General features: G+C 40.0%; 2 protein-coding genes across 3 annotated transcripts; one reads left to right on the forward strand and one right to left on the reverse strand.

The window, feature by feature from the left end:
- Positions 1–528: 528 nt before the first annotated feature.
- On the reverse strand, positions 529–9,990 carry QDPR (quinoid dihydropteridine reductase). 2 transcript variants are annotated; one of them, XM_042812348.1, is made up of 7 exons: positions 9,852–9,989; positions 9,656–9,748; positions 8,946–9,042; positions 7,239–7,379; positions 4,745–4,853; positions 3,349–3,432; positions 529–1,331 (listed from the first exon to the last, which is right to left on the reverse strand). In XM_042812348.1, the coding sequence occupies exons 1-7, from the start codon at positions 9,936–9,938 to the stop codon at positions 1,226–1,228; spliced, it is 717 nt and encodes a 238-aa protein (XP_042668282.1). In that variant the 5' UTR covers positions 9,939–9,989; the 3' UTR covers positions 529–1,225. The 2 variants fall into 2 exon arrangements, with proteins under 2 accessions (XP_042668282.1, XP_042668283.1); XM_042812349.1 differs by lacking the exon at positions 7,239–7,379 and having other exon boundaries at positions 9,852–9,990.
- A 1,205-nt stretch (positions 9,991–11,195) lies between these two features.
- CLRN2 (clarin 2) lies at positions 11,196–14,443 on the forward strand. The gene is made up of 3 exons (XM_042812292.1): positions 11,196–11,448; positions 13,549–13,728; positions 14,154–14,443. The coding sequence occupies exons 1-3, from the start codon at positions 11,196–11,198 to the stop codon at positions 14,417–14,419; spliced, it is 699 nt and encodes a 232-aa protein (XP_042668226.1). The 3' UTR covers positions 14,420–14,443.
- Positions 14,444–17,662: the final 3,219 nt, after the last annotated feature.

Genomic DNA, 17,662 nt, shown 5'->3' on the forward strand with positions numbered 1-17,662 from the left:
TAAAGGGACTGTCATACAATAAGAGGCAATCACACAGCCGTCCGATCTGCTGAAACTGGCATGGACACATGTAAGTTTTTTTCTGTTGGGAAGTGGGGAAATGTTTCCTGATAGATGTCAGTAGATCTATGCTCAACACAACCCAGAATGCAATAAATAAACTTTTTTTTTTTTTTTTTTTTAAGCACATAGAGTTTGATACAACTTCGTGTGTTCATTTTTCAAGATGTTCCCAAAAAAACTTCACGTTGGTTCCATGAAAGCCTGTGCTCAGAAGCAGCAGCAATACTTTCATTCTGCAATCAAACTTCCCACATAATGTAGCTGGATTAAGGAACACATTTTCTCCATCTGAAGGCCTGCCCCTGTGCATGATTAGCAGACCTGCATCCCTACTACATCACACACAAGCCTACTTTACGCAGCATGATCGGAAGGAAGCAAGACAAATATAAATTCCTTTGCCATTTCTGAACTGTAAATTCAGCTAACAAATTGATCAAAATATTACAAATGTTTGGATTACAGTTCAATATGTAAAACAATATATATTTATTTAGCACAAAATATTTATGTTCAAATAGAAGTGTACACTTTTTCCTAGTATTTATGTACTAACACAAAGGCATTTGGCAAAACTGCTGTTTCATCCTACAACTGTAGGCCTGACAGCAGTTTATAAACTGTAAGGCAAATTAGGAACTCCTCAAGTTAGTAATCCCTATAGAGTTCCACTAACTCCAGCAGAGCATACAGAAGGAAAGTGTTAGAAGACTAGGACATACGATCACAGTGTTTCCTATAACTACAGCCAACATAATAGCAGGGGTAGAGCTATATTCCCAGACAGAGAAAGAAAAGACAACTGACAGATTCACGGTAAATTGCTAGAAACACTGACTGAGAAAAGTAACCAACATTACATATGAGATCACACAACATTAATGCAATTCCCATTTCAGAGAAATGACCTTATAATGCTCAGGATTTAGGACATCTACAGACTCCAAAGCCTGCAGCTTCAATTTAGAGACAAATGCTTGATACTTTCTGGTAAATAAGCACAGATAGCTCACAATGGACAGCACAGAAATATTACTTGAAATTTGATTCCAATAATGACATTGTTACAATCACTGGATACACACGAGCACTCAAATTATGCTGGCAGACAGACTTTCCATAGCTTCTCCTTTGCTGAAGTTCCAGTCTTAAGCATCCGACATCAAAGATGTGCTGGAACGAGTTCAGTCTTCCCTTTGGCAGTTATCACCTGGATTAGACTCCCTGAGTTTGGTCGATTCTTTCCTGTTATCCAGTCATAAAAGGTTCTATTTTTAAACAAACAGATAAAATAGGATGGGGAGGATAAAAATAAAAATCACTATCAGACACATCGACAGGAAGTATAAAATAAAGGCCCAATTATTTTCCTTTTTTTTTTTTTTTTTTCCCCCTGTAGCAATTTCTACATTACGTCAAACACTGCCAATGTGATCATCAGATTCAGAACTTCAGTCAGATGGGGATCTGGAGAAATCAGAAGCCCTATAGAGCACACACGGGATTTGCAGAACATCTCAAAGGAAAAGGCCAGGTGTTTAAAACATCAAAAGTTTGCCCAAGTTGAAAAAGTAAGCTACAGGAGCTACAGAAGTTGCCTTTATAGCATACATCATAAACACAGACTTATGGCTAACATAGGGTTGGTAAACCTTGGATCTGTTAAAAGTTGCAGATTAAATGATTGGTTTTTCGTCCCCATATCTCTGTATTCTATTCCTATTCTCTCCTCACGCATCCCTTACTTTTCAGCCTATGCAAGTACCCTTTCTTCTCAAGTTCTTCTTTCTTAACCCATTATGCTGCCAACAAGGCGTCTTAAGTGTGAAAAGAAGTCTTGGCAGAAGCACAGAAAGTTTAAGATACCCAAAATATGCCAAGTGAGATGGGCTCATTCTGGACAGCACACCAGAGCACTTCTTAGCAAAATTAATTAAAAAAATATTTTTCAGGTCCATCAACCTTTCCATCATTGCAGACTTAGTAGCTACCATTTTGAAACATCCTGCCATCTGACAGAATAGTTTCCAGGATACAGCAGACCTCAAAATGCAGACACGATACGAGAAACATCCTTCCTGAGATGAAAATGGTACCAATGTTTAACACCACTGGAATTATTGTCTCCAACACCAGTGAAACTGTCAGTTTTCAAAGCTAGATTTAAAATTAAGAGAATTAGAAGCTAAAAAAAAGCAGAACATTCAACCTAATTGTCCCACAAGGAAAATGATCTTTAGAAGTCAAAAGTTAATTTGTACATAGACAGATGTTAGGGCTTTTAGAATAGAGAACTTTTTGGGAACATTTTTAAACTAATTGAAATCAACTGATTGGACCCTTGTAGATAGCCACATTGAACAGCTGCACGGGCTTCTTGCACCAAAAACTATTTTCCACTCTGACATGCAACTGAAAAAAAAAACCTCACATCACAAAGAAATTAAATGCCAACACTAAACTACTCTCTGAGCAATCAGCATAAGGTGATAAGGTGAATGTTACTTCAGTGCCAGTTTTAAAAGCTTTTAAATTTATAAGAGTAAAGACACATTGTCCTCTACAACATGTGAAGGCAGATACATCTGTCCTCAAAAAGGCAAGACAACTGCGTCCGTGCTTTTCTGCTTTCATGTGACCAACCTCAGCAGAATGTTTGCTACCCCCCATCACCTCACAGAAGGCAGTACTTCTCTGAGAGCAATTAGACACAGTAAGTCTTTTAGTCTCAGCCTGTTGTGCAATAAGCTACAGCTGAAATTTCTGCATTTTGCAACATTATGCATCCTTTGTGGATAACAGAAGAAACAAACAAACAAAAAAAAAAAAAAAAGAAAAAACCTCTGACTGAATTATGCTGAACAAAACTAGGAATTTTTCCAGCTTTAAGAAGTGGATTAGCACACCAGAAAGTGGGCAATAAAAAATATCAAAACAAATAAACAATGTTGAAGTTTACATGCTTATTTGCAGTTTACCTTTAAGCTAAACTACTGACTCCTGCATCTGCAATTTAATTTGTCTAGAGCCTTTACTTTGGATTTCAACTGCTTAAGGCTCTCTTATCATAGTAACTGACGTAGAGACGCTGAAGTTGATGGAGCTGGGCTAATTTTTTCCATTTAAGGAAGCTTGCAGGCCCAACGTCATCTGGAGACCTACAGAATCAGGGAAATTATGGGAAAAAATGCCCAAACCCGTGACAGCCATTTAGAAAGAGGAGGCAGGAAGATGCAACAGCAAAAGTGACAGTAAGAATTGCTTAGTTATCACAAGCATACTCACTCAGCGATGAATTCTAAGGATGTCCAAGAGCTGAAATCTGCATCAGGCATTGATTTCCTGTTCGCTGGTGTATCCAAGGTAACTCTGTGATTAAAACAAGATAAACCTTTATTTATTCATCATGTTCCTGATAAGAGCCACCTGCTTCTTTTCGTTGTTGTAACATATGCTTGAATTTTATACCACGCAGTACAGATCTCCCTTGTTTTCTCTACATGTTAACAGCATATAACTATCAGTTTCAGTGTACATCAAAGGCTAGAGCCTATAACCCCTTAGCTCCCTGCCTTGCTGATGACATCCAGCCCACCAGGCCTATAACCTTGCACACAGCTCCCTCCCAGCCTCTCTCATGCAGTCCGTAGCAGTAATATTCTTGCCCATGTGTATCACACAGCACGTGCCCTACTGCTATTGCCCTCAATCTCTGCACTTGCAGCTCGCTCAAGTGAGTGCACAGGACCAGTAAGTTTTGACTTTCATGACATTAAAGGCTGAAGTCTTCAGAACTGTCTTACTGCTATGCTGGGGACAACACAGGGTATAATTACACTCAAGAACTCACTCAAGCATAGGGTTTCACACGAGACCTATGCAAATCCAGAATGGCCAAAACTGCAGTGTTCTTGGTGTCTGCCTGTCTGCAAAGCTCTGCAGAACACTGCGTTAGTGATCCCAGCACTCTCAGAACTGTTGCTTTCTGACCTGAAGGAGTGTGCATAACAGTAAGCATATGAGGAAAACATGCTGCTAGATTTTGGGCAACATTCCAAATACCCATACAGAACTGTTTAGTCTTAAGTTTTGGCTCCAGGTATGAACCTGGCAAGATAAATAATTCTTGCAGCAATACCAATGGACTTTGATATGGTGAAGACCTACCGGTCCACTCATTTTTTACTAACTTTTCTCAAAGCATCAAAAAGATAGCTATGACAGGCAAATACAAACTAGATTTCTTTTTCTTGCAGAACCTCAATACTGATCAATCTCAGGTGCTTCTGTAGAAAATGTTCATATCTTCATCCAAGCAAAAACTTGTCCAGTAATCCTTTCTTTGCTATAATCACACAATTCAGTCTAAAATTGTGCTGAACAGTCCTTTTCATCTTCTGACTGTACTGAAAAATTTACACGTTAATAGCTGGCTACCCTTACAATGTTTAAAGCTGAATCAAATTTTAACCCCAACACCCACTACTGTTTTGCATAGCAACAGAAAAAAAGTTATTCACTGTTAGGACAACTTGTGGACTGCTACTTTCGTATGTTCGAGACACTTCTCAGTCTAAGCTATTGGAGTAGCGGGGACAGGACATCACAACCACACCAGTGGAACACCAGGTTACAGCAGTAATCAAACCATGCAGGCAGAGGTAACTATTCAAGCACTTACGGTAAAATAGCAACAGCAGCAGAGCCAGATGGCAAACCACTATTGGCACCAGCCAAGCTCTGACACAGCTGGTGCACTGCTCCTTTAGCCATGCCATAGCCAACCATCCCTAGCAACAAAAAACAGGAGAACTAAAGCACAGTTCTCAATACCATCAGTAGTATGACACAAACTCACATTATTTAATTAATAATAAGTTTTAAATCACTTACCATAGGCAGAACAGAATCAGATTTAAAACATAAAGAAATATAATTAAAGAAAAACAAACACAACCCAAATCCTAATAGACATCCAGGAACAACAAAAAAGCTTTGAGCATTACAGAACTGACAAACTTATTGCTTTCAACATATTTAATTAACACTTCAGAACATACCCTGAAGGACCAACAGAGTTAACCTTACTAGTTTAGTTTTGCTGTTTTCTAAGTGTGAAGAGACTCAGTGACTTTAATCAAGCAATCACCTGTTAGCTTTGAGCACAAGATTGAAGCATTTACAGGTCTGGACCTGAGCAGACACAGCACACTTCTCTCCAGAACAGTAATTCACTGCAGCAGCATCCTAATTCTGACGGGCCCTCTGGACAAAGCTACAAAAAACTAACAAGCAGAAAACACAGTCCTGGAAGAATGCAACTAAACAACCTGCGTGTAAATCCAGCTTCTTTGGGAGCACTGCTGCTTTTTAGACAGCCAGTGCTCAGCAGTGTATGATGTATGGGAATGAGAGCATGCAGCGTACTGCTTAAGTACAAGAGCTGGACAATAAGGAGCAACACATCTCAGCTGTCTCATGGCACACATCTGCCAAGCAGCCTAGACATGACATGATTAAGCACATAGGAAAAAGATAAATGTATTCTGTCTACTCCAACTGGATGACTTTCTACATCTTTGTACAACTCCTTTTCAAAGTACCTGAGGAAGCATTCTGCAATTCTGCAAATGCTTTAAAACAAAGATAATTTTGCATTACGTAAATGTTTCCATTATATTCAATTAGATACACTGTATAATATCCACATTTATTAGGAGGAATCACTCTCAGCAGTAGCTACCTCATTTTATTTTATTGTAAAATATTTACACTTCTATCACATTCCCCTCTTCTGTAAACCAAATACCAAGTCTTCTTAAACCTTTTCTATGTTTCTTAACCATCACTGTTGAACTACTTACTGTAGCTATTGTATTATTTTCAGTTTTCTTCAATTGGCATTGAATAAGTCAACATTCTCACACAGAAAAAGAAAAATCACAGGAAGAGCAAACAAGAAAAAGAGGATTCCTTCCTTAATGGCTGGAAACAACAAGCCAGCAAGTCATATTTGCAAAAGTTGAGTAACAATTCTTTCCCAATTCTTCCTGAAGTTAATAAGCTGCATGTGTTTGCCCAAAGCACTGCTGTGTTTTTCGTTTTTTGTGGTTTTGTTTTGTTTTTTTTTTTAATCCAGACTCATTGAAAACTGCTAGTTGAAAACATGAAAGCAAATCACTGATTCTTCTGTTGTGGTCCCTACCTCCCAAAAAGACCCAAAAGACATTATGAAAGTTTGCCAAAATTCACAAGACTTCATTTGTAGATGGTCAGTCAGTAGTAGACAGTAAATTATGCATCTGTTTATTCACATAAAATAAGCCTTTTGTCTTCAGACCATACCAGATGCAGCTGTAAACTTAGAAGGTAAATCATTAACTAGAAAATACAGCATATTTCTCCTGAACCACTTTAGATGTGGCTTTTAGGAATATTCATTAATTTTATGATGTGCTTTACAGCATTAGTAGCCATGTCTCATCAAAGTATTGTTAGGTCTCACTAGTAAATTGGGAAATAGAAACATTTGTCTCAAAAAACTTTCCTTGCCTGTGGACTTGTGTGCCTTTTTCTTTTAAACTGCTCCCAGATTTCTTTCCCCACGCAGATGGGAGTGAGATTTATAAAAAAACAAACTTAGAAAAGTTTGTTCTAAATAGGTTGGAGGGCGAAGCTAAAGGTCAACAAGCTTATCTGTGCCTGAAGCGAAGGTGGACTGGAATCAGAACATGAACAGGACAAGCACATCTAATAGAATCAGCTGCGTCATCACTAGTAGAAAAAGTGGGCAGCGAGGGACTTTACTTTTTAGAAAGCAAATAAGAGATTTAACTTTTCTTTAAGCACTATACTTACAGCTTGCTGCGTACTTTTATTCTTCACTATTTTCCAAATTATTTTTTACCGTATCCTATATTAGCCAAGTTCATTTCACCAATGCATATCAACTATTAACTAAATACTGATTCTGTTTGTGCTCCAGCTTCAAGAAATTCAGTGTTGCCACCTGTAAAATTACACCTACATTAAGCATTTCAGCAGCAAATTTCCATTTGTAATGGATGTCAAGAAACTGGCGAGTGAAACTACTCTTCATGAGCAACACTGCTGAGATTAGCACAGAGGTAGAACTACTCATGTCTCAGCAGTTACCACACACAACCGCATTTTACCTGGAGTTCCAGATAAAGCAGCTTGAGCTCCTGTCAAAGTCAAGAGACCTCCTTCTTTCAGATGTTTTGTGGCTAGGTGACTGGAAATAGTGGATGTCCAAACACTTTGTTTCCACATCAGATCACAGTTTTTGTACAAAGCTGATTAGAAAGATAATTAGTTACAGTAACCATAAGAAAAAGGATCCTCAATTCTGTTTCCTTCTCATCGCACAGAGTGCAACAGTATTACACAAAGTACTATAATGATATCTGAAAGGATATTTTTCACTTACACCTTGAGTAAAATATCAATTTATATCTTTCACATCTCCGGGTGTCAAACCCCAGCTCTACATCATGTATTCTAGGCAATTACCTGCTTTCTATAAAAAGCAAAAAATGCTATATATAAACATTGGATAGTTCCACCATTAATGCTTACACTCAGTTCAAAGACTTCCAAATTTTTCAAATTTTTGTAAGGACTGCTTTAATCTATGTCAAGGATCTGAAAATTCACACATTAATTCCTTCTCACTCTGTAGCAGCATGATTTCTCTTTCCATAACTTCCCCACTGGCTGCATACAGTTACCTCCACTAGAATGCAGAAAGAAGACTCCAAGAGACAAAAGAGTTAATCAAAAATATTTCTTGTCACCAGATTATATCACAAATCAAGAACAACACACGTGAAATGTACTAATCTATTAATCTATACTATACCAAGCGTGCATCCTAGTGCCTCTATATACCACAGAGCAAATTCTACTTCAGCAGCCCATTAGGACCAGGGAGAACTTCACAAGCAAGCCAAATTCAAGCACTCATCACTGTTTTTTCTCCTTTCCATGCAGGTACTGCAAAAATGCCTAGCCACTGTTCAGAAAGAATCCTTTTCAGAACACAGCACAAACAAGTATGAGCAACGCAGTGAGGTAAGCTGACCACTTGATTCCAAGATACCCTGCTATCCCACCAGAAGAACTACTATAAATCAGGGTTATGACCAACCACCTTATTTCCAATGCTGTGCATATTTATTACAACCCAATATAATGTAATTGTGGAAATGCATTCGCTTTGATTAAACTGTGTATGCCGTCTCACATTCTCTTCATAGGTGAAAATTTTGCCTATAATGTCTGAGCTGAGAAATGGGAGGAAAATACATTTTCTACCATTATTATTATTTTCTGTTCTAGTAGGAAAAGCAAAAAATTGCTCTCTGAATATTACATGTTTAAAAGTTTTGTAAATCTGTGGACTTTTTTTTGTCCTCTAGAGTGGTGTTGAGTTGTTATCAGCTCTGGATTATATAGTAACAGCTCAGAGAGCTGCAGCAAGCAACTGCAGCTTTATCAGTAACACAGTGAACTGGGCAACAACATCGACGTTCTGCTCAGCAGCTATCTTATGGAAGCTGCCTGCCTTGTCAAAAGTTAGTTCACAGATAATAACACTGCACTCCTTTATATGGTGCATCAAGATTCACCAGTAGAAAACGGTGCATTAAAAAAACCTCTTCTGAGAACACTGAAAATGTAACACGCCCCAGTAATTCAGAAATGAGCTAAGATGCATTGTGACTGAGCTCTTCTGTACTGTTAGGCTAACATCCTCTTCCAGACTCTGGAAGAAAGACAGTCTCAGACTTTTATAACCATGATTTTTAACAACTCCTCTGAGATTTCATTCCCATATAAACTGACATGCACAGGCTTACATTTAGCTTTGGCACTGCCTCCAGCCCATCCTCCTGCTACACATAAGATCGCATCCACCTTCTCTTCACCAAGCAGCTTTCCAATCTCTGCTGTCACCTTCAAAACACAGAATAAAAACACTCTGAAGCCACTGTGACGATAAAGGAGTAAATGCCAATGTAAAGAAGTAAATATCAAGATTGCTTTAAAGTTACTCAACTATGTAACCAGAGGAAAAAAATACAGCACAAAACAATTTAAACAACTGCAGAAAACTAAGAGGATCCATTTACTCGGAATAACCACATAACTAAAGATGACAGTCAGATCACACAGTGTGTGATGTCCCTGGAAATAACTGATTTGAGCAGGATCAAGAGATCCAACCTTACCTACATCATAAACCATCTTTTTAAATTATTATTAGACATTTCTTTTCGAAGGTACCTCTCTGCACACTGTCCCATTTAAGCACATGGGACAAAAAGCTCCAGATCTGCAGAGCCGCTTCCACAACAATTCCGATGACAGCACAAGGAACGAACAACTGAATATCTACCTTCACCACACGATCCGTGCATCGCACCACCGCACCCGAGGCGGAGGCTGATGGATGCACAGCACCTTTTCCTCCACAGCCGGTAACGCGATTGGTTGTAATTCCTGCGCCGCGGGGAAACGGGACCCCACTGCAGCCCGCAACCGCGGCACCGTCCCCGCGCGCTCCCACCTGCTCGGCCTGCTCGGTGAAGGACTCTGCGGCTCTCACCACCACGCTGGCGCTGGCCTCCTCGTTCTCGGACAGGTCGATGCTGGCGACCCACTGCGCGGCAAGAGAGCCGTTAGCGCCGGTCCCGGTGCACGCAGCGCCCCGCCGCCCAGCCGCCGCCTCCCCGCACCCCGCCCCGCTCCCGCCCGGAGCGCACCCAGTTCCTGGACTTGAAGTACTGCACGCACTGGGACCCCAGGGCCCCTCTACCGCCGTACACCAGCACCCTGCCCGCCACAGCCATGCTCGCCGCCAGCAACCTGCAGCCCGCCCGGCAACGCAGCACAGCACAGCCCGGCCCTCCCCGCCGCCCGGCGCCGCCTGCGCATGCGGAGCGGAGCCAGGTCCTGTCGTGGAAGAGCTCCGCCCGCCTCCGAGAGCTGGGGGGAAGGACCCGCGTGTGCATATCCCAGCGGCGGGTTGTGTTACTGCCCTCGGGGACGTTGGGAGGGTTCATTCATTAATTAATCGACCAGTGGATCTATGGGGCTTGAGTAGCAGTAACCGTAGAAGCCGGCCCGGCCGTGGCTGTGTGCGGGTGGGGCACGCACAATCACAGAACCATTGCGGCTGGAAAAGACCTGTAAGATCACTTAGTCCAACGCCAGCCTGTCAGCACCGTGCCTGCCGACCAGGTCCCTCAGTGCCACACCTCCACGTTTCTCGAACACCTCCAGGGTCGGTGACCCCCCCACCTCCCTTGCAGCCTGTGCCAATGCATCACCACCCTTCCTGAGGACAATTATTTTTTTCTTTGTTATTTTCCAACCTGAACCTCCCCTGGCACAACTTAAGGCCATTCCCTCTCATCCTGCCACCGTTACCTGGGAGAAGAGGCCTACCCCCACCTGCCCACAACCTCCTTTCAGGGAGGTGTAGGGCAATAAGGTCTCTGTGAGCCTCCCCTTCTCCAGGCGGAACAATCCCAGCTCCCTCAGCTGCTCCTCATCAGACCTGTGCTCTGCCACATTAGCAGTCCCCTGAGCTCTGGCAGCAGTGACATTTAGGCTGGCACAGAGTAAGCACCCGGAGGAGCACGCAGCAGAGACGTTAGCAAAACTCTGCTGTCGATTTCCATGCTTGTAGTGCTTTGTAGCTAATTATGCTTTTAATAATCTTAAATAAATACAGTTCTAGTCCTCATTTTCTTCCCATGTGGTTAAGGTATAGATCTCAATGTCATTTGAGCAAGACAATTAAACATCTAGTGAAACATTAGCTTTGCAATAGATATAAGATTACTTTCGGCAGAAAGAAGCACCGCGGCGCTGCAGGGTAATGAAGCCGATGTTTGCAACCATCTCAGGATGCTGTCGTAGCAAGATGTATTTTTTGACTTGATTTTTAACCGTGCAGTTTAATTTCTGGAGCTTCAAAGTATAATGAATTGTATTTCAAAATACCTGCTGTTCAGTTGTGGATTTTGGAGCATCATAAAAAATTGGGAATGTGCTTAATTGCTGCAGAGAGGCCTTGGCGATGACTCCCTGAGACCACTAGGATGCCTGGCTGTTTTAAAAAGACTTTATTTGCCTTGGCTTCTGCAATAAGTTTTGCATCTTTTATCTTGATTGTTGTTGCAATGGGGACCCCGAAGTGGATGACCGGAAAGATCCTGTGCAAAACAGGAGCTGAATTAGTCAATGCCACAGATCCAGAGCTGGTCAAGTTCATTGGAGAAATTTACTATGGACTCTTTCGAGGCGGCAAAATACGTCAGTGTGGGCTGGGCGGGCGACGCTCCAAATTCTCAGGTAAGTGCAGTTGTAGTTGAATCCCTAACTTGGATGTCTATAGTTCAACTCTAAAGGCACTCAGTTTTGTTTGCAGAGCTTGCAGCATGCAATTCATTATTATTAAACTGGCTTTCTTGTGTTCTGTATGGTTTGGGATTTGGGTGGGTATGTAAACCCTCTACCATTTCACGCTAGTTTTTTTTCTCTGGTTATGTTCCATAATCCTGGAATCAAGAAACAAAACCCCTAGGGCTCAATTGAGGGTTTCCCTTTAGTCTTGAAAAGTGAGTGAAAGTTACTGCTTGTGTTCCAGGCTGAGCTATAGAAGGAAGTACATTCAAAGTGACCCTGTAAGTCACACTACCCCCTTAACTGAAGCTTTCCTCTGATGAGTGTTGCTCTTTAGTATTTCTGTGCCTTCTCTAATGTTGCCTTCTTTGTTGAGCTCCTCACTTTCTTTGTGTGCCTGTGGTATTTTTTTCCTTTTAAGAAGTGGAGATGTATTTAGCTGTCCACACTAATGCATTTCTCCATCTCTCCCAATGCAGACGTTTTCCATTGCAGATCCTCTTAACTTTGTTAACGTGTTTTAGAAGTTTGTAACTTCTTTTCTGGTAACTCTGAAGACAAAACATCATTGCTGAATGTGGATTAGTCACATTTCAGTAACCAAAGTGACTGGCAAGTAGGAAAGCAGGGCAAAGTTGTTGCTGTGCTTAGCTGCTGTTTCTTTGCAAGACATACAGAAATACAGTCCCATTTCTGTCACTCTATCTGCAGCAGTGACACAAAATGATAAAAAAAGTAGCCAATACCCTTTTCAATCTTTCTCCAACTTTCTGGACTCATTAGTATACTTCCTGATTAATTACAGTGTAAGCTGAGAGGAAGGCCTAGCATTCCACCATCACTATGGAGTGTATTGATACATATCTGGAGGATGTGATCCTATCCTTCTCGGACAAACAAAGCTCTCACTTATGCTAATAAGAATTTTCCCAGTTAGAACAATAAAATTGGGTCATTAACTGCAATGGACACAGCTATGTGGTTAGGAAAACAAATGTGCAAGAGATTTTCCCTTTTAAATACTTTAATCGCTCTGTAAAGGTTGAAAACTTTGCAGCACTGGCATCAAAATCGTGGTAGTCCTACAGAACTGTTAGACTCACCTCCTCCCGGGGGTGTTTCCATTCGCACTGCGTCATCTATATGAGACCCATGTGGTTTTTCTGGAAGTCCTAAGGCACATAAATTGGTGTGAGATGCTTATGTTTTGACATCTGAATCGAGCCCTGGGAACGAGCTGGGGAAGCAGACATTTGTCTGTGTGCATGGCAGACACAGCTGGAATGTGTCAGCAGCCCTCACGGCAATGTTCTTCCTGAAGATTCTTTCTTCTTTATTAAACTAGGCTTACTGCTCATGGATTTGGAAGAGAAGCAAAAGAATCCTTACAACTACCCTGATGCTGGTTTATAATAAAGCTAAATACTTTGCTTTTTTACTGCCAGTTTTTTTTCCTGTGAGAAAGTAAGCCAGTTTCTGGCTTCTTATTTCACAGAATCACAGAATTATGTTGTGAAACCAAGAAGGGAATTTGGAATCTGAAACCTGTGGAATTAGGAAATATGAATTCAGAGTAGATTTCACTGGAGCCCGTAGGAAGAGAGAGAAAGAAGAATCACATGGAAAAATAAATTAGACAGGAGCAACACTTCTTCAGGCAGCAAAGAACTGGATAAGGAAACTGGGACTTCTGTACTTCTAAGGGATGAAATTAAAAGCATGGGACAGAAATGGGAGACTGGAAAAGAGGAGTTTGGAGCAAAAAACGAAGGTGATTTAAACATTAACTAAACAAGTTAAATAAAACAGTACTTAACCCTGAATCCTTACTCACAGGTCCTCTGTGAAGGATTTTTCCTGTGGCAGAATATATCCTGTTTGTCTGAACAGTGAGAAATAAAGCATAATGAACTATGATTAGGGTAACCACCCTTCTTTAAAAATAGCCTTGTTTAGGTATAATTTGAGTTTGTTGTATGAGCATAGTGTGCTGTTTTTATTGTTGTCAAGAAAAATTACACGCTGAATAGATTATTTTTTTCTTGCCAGTTTTCCCACATATGGTGAAGAAACTGAATACAGGCCTGCATGTGATGATAATAATGTTCCTTTGTGTGGCCATTTCCTTTTGTCTGGTCAGTTTTGGATTCTGCATCCTTAACGCAATGAAAGTTCCTTACCGTGCTATTAAGGGTCCGGCAGGAATATGCCTTTGGAATTTCCTTGCAGGTAAAATAATTTACCAGTATTTTTCATCAGGTCACATTTGTTAAAAAAAAAATAAAAATGTTAACAGCAAAACTCTACTTGCTTTACTTAATAACTCCTTGACTTAAATATTTATGAATAAAATGAAGTTGCAGTTAACTCTCATCTACCGAAACAGATGTGTCAGATGGCATTTCAGCTTATTGTACCTAGTCAACTTATTACAGGAGCTGCAAATGTTGGCCTTTGCAATCACTGATAAAGGGACTTTGTTGCAAACACTGGTATAATGCTTGGCCAAACAATAAAGGCTAAGCACTTTGAAGATGTTTAAGCCATGCCCAAGTCTACCTCATTTTGCTCACTTTTGTATTTAGTAAGTCTTTCTGAAGCACAACCAAGATGTTTTGACAGCAATGGTGAATGCTTCTTTTGTTTTGTTGCAGGTGGATTCGTAGCTCTTGCAGTCACTGGCTTTATGGCAGCTGTAAAACTTCACCGTCTCACAGAAAGGATTGCCAATTTTCGGGAAAATGTCTTTCAATTTGTTATCTTAGAAGAACAGTTTGAAGATTGTTTTTGGATTTGTGTGGCGAGCGCCACAGCACATGCAGTGAATTTGCTGCTAATACCCATTAGTTGCATCAATTTCCCTAAAATTAAGACTAAAACAGAAGAGGCAAATGTTACAGCTGAAGATATCATGTACTAATAAATCTACGTAAGATTTCTTTGGTGAAGAGAGCTGTCATTCAGAAATGGCTTCTTGGCTTTTCTGCTTCTGGCTTGGATGGAGAGTTTTGGTTTAGACGTGAGTAAAGATGCCTGGTGTGCAATTCTGCAGTATTTTTAAGGTCAGTCTACAGCACCAGCAATTAGCACACATGGGAAAGTAGGATGAACAAATGCTACGAACATTATTTTCAAAAATGAGCTGTATGTGCAATATATGCTGCTGACAGTTTTGATAAAACTTACATTTTAAATACTTTAGAAAAATAAGGTGAAGAGTAATTTCACCTAAACCAAATGTCTTCTTTTGTTTAGAAAGAAAATACATTCAAGCATAAACCTTTGAAAACATAGGATAATTACAGAACAAAAAGACTGGATGTTTGCCAATTGCCTTCTCAGAATTATCTGGAAATGTTTAAGAGAGCCATCAAGGACATATTTGATGATGGTAAACTGATTTGAGGAAGGAGACCTCACTATCTGTGGGGCTAAACTTAGGGGGGAGCACAGGCTAAGACTGTGTGATAGTGTTTAAAAATAGAGATTTCATCAAACTCCACAATGTAAAGAAGTGAGAAGAGTAAAGTTTATGGGATGCTGGTAGGCTATGAATAAACGACTAGCTGCATGATGAAGGTTTCAATGCAAGTTCAGGAAGTAAAGTCTATAGAATCTAAGTAACAGTGCTTTTAGATAATCTGAAAAGTGTAACGTTAGTGGTCTTCAACCTGCTTCTGTCTGAAATCAAGCAAAATAAATATATGATGAAAGAGGACAAAAATGAATAAAAATGGTTACGTGGATGGAAGGCACCAGGAAGTACCCTAGTTCTGACAAGCATATAAGCAGCTCTTGCACCACAAATAATTAATATTTCTCTGAAAAGAACATACCATTAAACATGTCCTTTTTTCCCCCTTTAATTACTGTAGTGAACACATACTACCTTTTTAGCAATAGGAACTACAGATAACTTATCAATTTCTTTGAATGAATGAAAGAAGATATTATCTAAGTTAATGTCAATTAATTATTTTGTAGTCAGTTGTGTGACTCCACTCTTGTGACAAGTTCTTTGTAAAAAATAGTAACGTTTGTAGGATTCAAAGTGTTTCTAAAACATCTCAAGATATTAAAAAAAAAACAAATTATTTTTTTCAGTTGAAAACAACTCTTCACAAAAATAGTATTGTAAGGGTCATTTTCAGTAGTGCCTAACACTGTGCTTTATGTACCCAAATAACAAGTTTCATCACTGAATTGTGCAGAACCCTCAGTAAAGCAAGTTACCAGAAAAAGCTGATATTGAACATTTTTGCTGACTAAGCTGCTTATGTAGATATTTAAATGAGGATAACTCAGCTTAAGTCAATGAGTTTAACATCTCTGACCCAGATACTTACTGTCCTCCCTCTTTTTACTATGTTTACATCTAAAGACCAATGAAAAAGCTGTCTTATGAAGAAAATTCTACTTTCAGTTGGTATTTTTATAAAATACGTTTTGCTACTGTACACAGCAGACTCAAGCCACTGAATGCTGCAGCCGTTTATGCGCATGCTCTGTGTGAGGTAAGAAATTAAAATGATTCAATTAATCAGCAGACATTTGGAAAGGCAGTATCACAGCTTCAAAGGAAATGTCATAAGCCAAAGTCAATCTATAGCTGTACTAAGCAGTCTCTCTGTTACTGTGTGCTATACCATCTCTGGTTTTGGCCCTACCAGGTCAGCAGGATTATGAGAGGAGAACTTTGTGCACCTGCCGTTGCAACAGGTATTTATAATCTCTTCACTGCAGTGTTAGCCATCCTTTTTTTTAGGAGCACAATAAATAAATAACAAATAAATAGGCAGTTTCAAAGTTTTGGTAAGTCTGAAGCACTTCCTATAATTTTAGCATAAAGAGGACTCGATAAAGTAGAAAGAAAAAAAGATTCCTAATTTATACCACATACTTCAGTGTTCTCATTTCAGTGGTGTTTTCATCCATCTCTACAGTAAGTCACAACGGCAGGAGGATGGTGCCATACCCTGGTTCATGGGGAGGCAGCAGGTTAACCCCTTCTGTGATGGTGCCTTTGGTGCTAACTGCACAGTGCTTCTGTGGTACCACCACCTTCCCCCCCCCCAGAAAATTCAGATTGGCTCTGAAATGCAAGACCTTGAACTGACAGATAACTGAGCAAACAGAAAATGAAATATTTGTTATTTGTAAACGTTCTATGCACATATAATTCAGAAGTAGTTGTTATACAAAAATAGTTATACTGTGACCTGTAACTTAGCCTCTACTAAATGTAATTCTCTCTAGAAAGTGAAAAGCAGATTAAGAGATGCACTGTGCTGAAAGATAATTTTGGCAATGCTTTTCAGTAGTAGTACTGTGTATGTACTCCCAGTGGAATATTTAATGCCCCAAGGGTTCCTCAACAATTATCATTTAAACTGTTACTGAATAAGAGCCGTGGGACTACTTACTTGGATAATGGCAAGAGTGCTGGACTGTTGAACTGGATTCCTTAGCAGGTTGCAGTAGCTATGAAAGAACCAAGAGAGAGCGCTGTGTAAGAAAAGGACAGCTGTGTTGACCAGCTTTTGAATCTTGTTTTGAATCTACTCAACAGTGGAGCATGCTGTGCAGTAATAGTCCAAAAGATGTCTGACACCACATCTATGAAATATTTCTGAATCTTACTGTGGGATGTTACAGCTGCCTGAGCTGAATGATGAAATAGCATTACCGTCCAATTACTGCTGGTGAGAAAACAGTATTTTCAGTTCTCTTAGAGTGAACAGAAGTATTACTTTGCATGAATCAAACTGAATTGAACATAAACAAGGCTAAATTAACATTTCAGCTGCACAGGTTGTCACAGTTAAGCACAGCTGAGACATATTGATGGGAAAATACATAGAATGTTTGCCCTTTTGTTCCCTGTTGGGGAAAAAAAAATGGTTAAATGCAATCACACATAGTTAAGCTGTATAATTACAAAGCACTCCTTAAGATTAGCAACAGCCAGTGTTACCACTGCTTTCCCTTTTACATCCTAAAACACTTTCAGAAAAGCTGGAACTTGATATATAAAGAATGATTTACATCAGCAACACCTATTAGCTACACTTCAAACAGAGATGTCCCTAATCACATGCATACTCAACATGTGGAAATGAAGGCTTCTTTGGGGGGACTTTTTACTCTGGAAGATTTGAAACCC

This window comes from Centrocercus urophasianus, unplaced genomic scaffold (genome assembly GCF_019232065.1).
Source record: "Centrocercus urophasianus isolate 14NV4802_14NV808 unplaced genomic scaffold, USGS_Curo_1.0 seq_13, whole genome shotgun sequence".
Lineage (NCBI taxonomy): Eukaryota > Metazoa > Chordata > Aves > Galliformes > Phasianidae > Centrocercus > Centrocercus urophasianus.

Bases quoted from the DNA above. Each gene is read 5' to 3' on its own strand.
- QDPR (XM_042812348.1), bottom strand. From the start codon at position 9,938: ATGGCTGTGGCGGGCAGGGTGCTGGTGTACGGCGGTAGAGGGGCCCTG. The intron at 7,380-8,945 runs GTAAGCCTGTGC...CTTTCTAATCAG, and splicing joins AGGCAGTGCCAAAGCTAAAT to CTTTGTACAAAAACTGTGAT. The intron at 1,332-3,348 runs GTGAGTATGCTT...GTTTAAAAATAG, and splicing joins TCCTTAGAATTCATCGCTGA to AACCTTTTATGACTGGATAA.
- CLRN2 (XM_042812292.1), top strand. From the start codon at position 11,196: ATGCCTGGCTGTTTTAAAAAGACTTTATTTGCCTTGGCTTCTGCAATA. The intron at 11,449-13,548 runs GTAAGTGCAGTT...TTTTCTTGCCAG, and splicing joins GCGACGCTCCAAATTCTCAG to TTTTCCCACATATGGTGAAG. The intron at 13,729-14,153 runs GTAAAATAATTT...GTTTTGTTGCAG, and splicing joins CCTTTGGAATTTCCTTGCAG to GTGGATTCGTAGCTCTTGCA.